Raw genomic sequence first — 3,521 nt, forward strand, 5'->3', positions numbered from 1 at the left:
AAGGGTAGCCATATTGTCTAATGTTTTAACGCGAGCTTGAAGCGACAGCCGGCCCGGGAGATAGGCAGTCAGTTGTGTGTCTCTGACACCGCAGTTGATAAACCGGCCAGTGTCGCTGACACGACACCTGAAAAGGCTAGTGTCGCCGGCAACACCTGATCCGTGGGTCCGTGTCACTGGCACGGTGACTGGACAACAAGTCGACTTGCCGTTCGCCGAATGCCTTTTTTATCGACTGTTATGTGACGACTTCCGTATTGACGACATGTAAAATGCCGACGCAAAAAGCTGACTCTGCGGCATGGCGCATTGTAACATGGCGACGTGGAAGAATAGCGACATGCCGAAACGGCGAACTGCTAAATGGCGGATTGCAAAGCGGCGACGTACCAAAAAGTTGACATGGCGCCCGCTAGCGCAGTCCCTGACGAGCCGGCCGGCAATGAGACCACTATCCCCGGCTAACCGGTTTGTGTCACTGAGACTGCGCGTGATGAGCCCACTGGGGTCACTGACACAGCACCCCACGAACTGTACAATGTCCCTGAAGAGCGCCTGACAAGCCGGACGGTGTCACTGACACTAGCACAGCACCTGGTGGTTGACCATGCGTTGCACTGCGCCGCTGATGCTGCGGTGGTCGCCCGGCGAGCCCGTCAGAAAGTCGTCGTAGTCGGAGCGCAGCAGGTTCTCACTCTGCAGCTTCCCCTTCAGGCAGGTGATATACCGGCTGCAGAAGTCCTTGCACAGGTCCTGCACCTTCTCCAGTTCCAGCAGGTGCACTCGCAGCACCTGGATCGCCTTGATCATCTGTGTGGAGGAGGGATCGCTGAAGACTGGGCAACGCTCTCCTGCAACTTGGCTCTCAGCTCGCAATGGCGATATCCCGCGTACGAAACATCTTTTCAAGACGTCAGCAGTCCGCCCCGGCCCGTGCCAAGCGTGTCCAAGCAGGGCTCGACAGACGAACAGTCGTGGACGCAACGAACGCTTTCGCGGCGCACGTGTTCCGTTCCGCGCGGCGCACTCCTGCTCCGGGCGACCTCACCAGTTCGTCGACCTCGGGTCGGCCGGCGGCGAGCGGCCGGCGATCGCGCTGTTGTAGCTGGACGAAGGCTTGCACGTCGGCCGAGAGGGTGTCGGCCGCGACGGTGGTCGGTGTCTGGGTGGCCAGCTCACACTTCTCCAGTAGCAGGGCCAGCAGTGGGAACAGTGGGTGCCTGGGGGGGGGGGAGGGGGCGGACTGAGGTCACGCCTGCCGTGCTCTGTCCGCTCACCGACACCGTGGTAATGTTCGCACACACGGTGCGGACAGTCACATCTGTGTAGAGCGTCGCCGAGTAGGACGGGTAACACCCACGCTCAACAGTCCACAGTTACGTACTCTCACTCGGACCACATGTGCAGAACCCTCGCCACATCTCCGGAGCCGGAAATACGACCGCGCATTCGGCAGACAGCATTCAAACTGTAACCCATCCTTATCCCAGTTCCTCGGCGACAGAACAGCCAGGTGCATCGCCGGATGGGAATCGAACCAGGGACCTCGGGCACTCGGCGCTGGTCTGCGCTTACTCGTAGACGGCTCGTTTGTCGGCCTCGAGCTGGGCGCGCTCATGCGTCTCGTCCCTCTCGTCGGTCGGCTCTCCGGGGGGTGCGGAGCCTCCGTCAGGCTCTGGGAAGCCCGGCCGCATGCCCCGCCCCTGCATCGGGCGCAGTGACGCCCTACCGGAGGGGCACAGGTGTCAGGGGGAGAGGAGTGCAAGCGCTGCCGTCACCGGCACACTGACGTTCGTACTGTTGTTCGGCCTTGCCGCTGTTATTGCCGCCCTTCCTGACACAACCACAGTCGCTGTCACTGATAGCAGCACTGTTACGGTCAAACTCGCTGTCGCCGTCATACACGCTCGTCACCGTCTTCGCCACCGATGTTTTCAGAATCACCGATACCTTACATCACCATGATCGCGACTATCATCGCCGACGCAATCACCATCAATGTCACAGACGTGTTAGGTACGTAGCGTCACTGTCCCATCAGTGGAATACGGTGGGAGTCCTTAGCCCCTCCCCTCCCGGTTAACATCTGAAAATTTGGACGTCTTTCATCCGATTGGGATGCCCAGTTGCAGAAAGTCACAGGAGGGGTGCGTCGTAATCGGCCTACAGCGGAACCCTTACCGGGGATGTTTCGCAGCTGAAGAAAGCGAAGCGAGCATCAGATATGATGAAACAAACTTACTTATAACTTTTGATATACTTTTGAGTAGAAATAACTCATCTGGATAATACAATTTCTTTATTTACTAAATATGATCCTCAATACGCCATTGTTTGATAACATCATCACACCTTGCACGACATTGATTGTGAGGCATTTTACGGCAGTTTTTTTCTGAAAGCCATGCTCGCGAATGCCAAATACACACCACTCGACCATGATATTTTTCTTGGCCTTGATCGCCACATGGCTTATGGAATGGAAAAATTTGAATGACATCATTATGACGTCATGGATACCTGTGTTACCTTTTGACAGTCTGCACGAAAAAGCCTGCACATCTTCGTACAAGTGTAGCTCAGAAACTGGAGGGGCTTATTTTTATAGACGGGCAAGGCTGTGAACTACACCAAGTGATTTTCAAGATGGCTATTTCAGTTCAGAACCCCACACAAGTGTGGAGGACTCTCTTCAAAGACAGGTAAGCACAGCCGGAGAGACGTTCTAAACCCAGACAGAGGATCCCCTAAGCCCGCTTGACGTCGCCGATCCCAGATGAAGTGGTGTTCCGAGTTATACAAAGAGACTCCCAACTTCGGTAGGGGGTCTCATCAGGCTCCAAGAAGAGTGGCACGCTCAGCTTTTGTCGAATAGCACTGTTATTTTCTGTAATCTGACGAAAAAGGACGTGTCCAGGCTTTCAGGTGGGCGGCACCGTAACCTGAAGCAAAGAAGCGTACCCAGGCCTTCAGGTGGGCGGCACTGTAAGCTGAAGCATAGGAGCGTACCCAGGCCTTCAGGTGGGCGGCACTGTAAGCTGAAGCATAGAAGCGTACCCAGGCCTTTAGGTAGGCGGCACCGTAACCTGAAGCACAGAAGCGCACCCAGGCTCTCAGGTGGACAACACCCCAATCCTTAACACATACGCTCCTCCAGCCATAATAGAGAAACGCCCCCAAAATTTTCATTGAGGGGTGCCCAAAAACGGACGTAGAGGAGCGCTCCATGCCGAAGTAAAGCGGTGTGAACCCACGGGCCGTTGGGGGACCCCTAGGCCAACTACAGGTGCCCCCAAGCCCTCGACATCTAGATGGACAATTGCCCATAGACGAGGATAGATGAGTACCCCAAGGCATACATGAGTACACCGTGCCCCTCCCCCCCCCCCCCCAGTTTAAATGAACCGGCGCCATTGTATGCGCACATTCGAACACGGAAAGTCCCATGACCGACTACAGGGTTTCACGACACCCAAGAACAGAGGGTGTTCAGAGTGATGGCAAAGATCAACACCAGGTCA

General features: G+C 56.0%; 1 protein-coding gene across 1 annotated transcript; it reads right to left on the minus strand.

Annotated features, from left to right (window-relative positions):
- Positions 1 to 582: 582 nt before the first annotated feature.
- On the minus strand, positions 583 to 1,963 carry LOC119094126 (homeobox protein PKNOX2). Its single transcript, XM_037217203.1, has 4 exons — positions 1,956 to 1,963; positions 1,576 to 1,725; positions 1,049 to 1,220; positions 583 to 810 (listed from the first exon to the last, which is right to left on the minus strand). The coding sequence occupies exons 1-4, from the start codon at positions 1,961 to 1,963 to the stop codon at positions 583 to 585; spliced, it is 558 nt and encodes a 185-aa protein (XP_037073098.1).
- Positions 1,964 to 3,521: the final 1,558 nt, after the last annotated feature.

The sequence above is a fragment of the Pollicipes pollicipes genome, unplaced genomic scaffold, assembly GCF_011947565.3.
Source record: "Pollicipes pollicipes isolate AB1234 unplaced genomic scaffold, Ppol_2.1 Scaffold_4002;HRSCAF=4701_pilon_pilon_pilon, whole genome shotgun sequence".
In the NCBI taxonomy this organism is placed as follows: domain Eukaryota; kingdom Metazoa; phylum Arthropoda; class Thecostraca; order Pollicipedomorpha; family Pollicipedidae; genus Pollicipes; species Pollicipes pollicipes.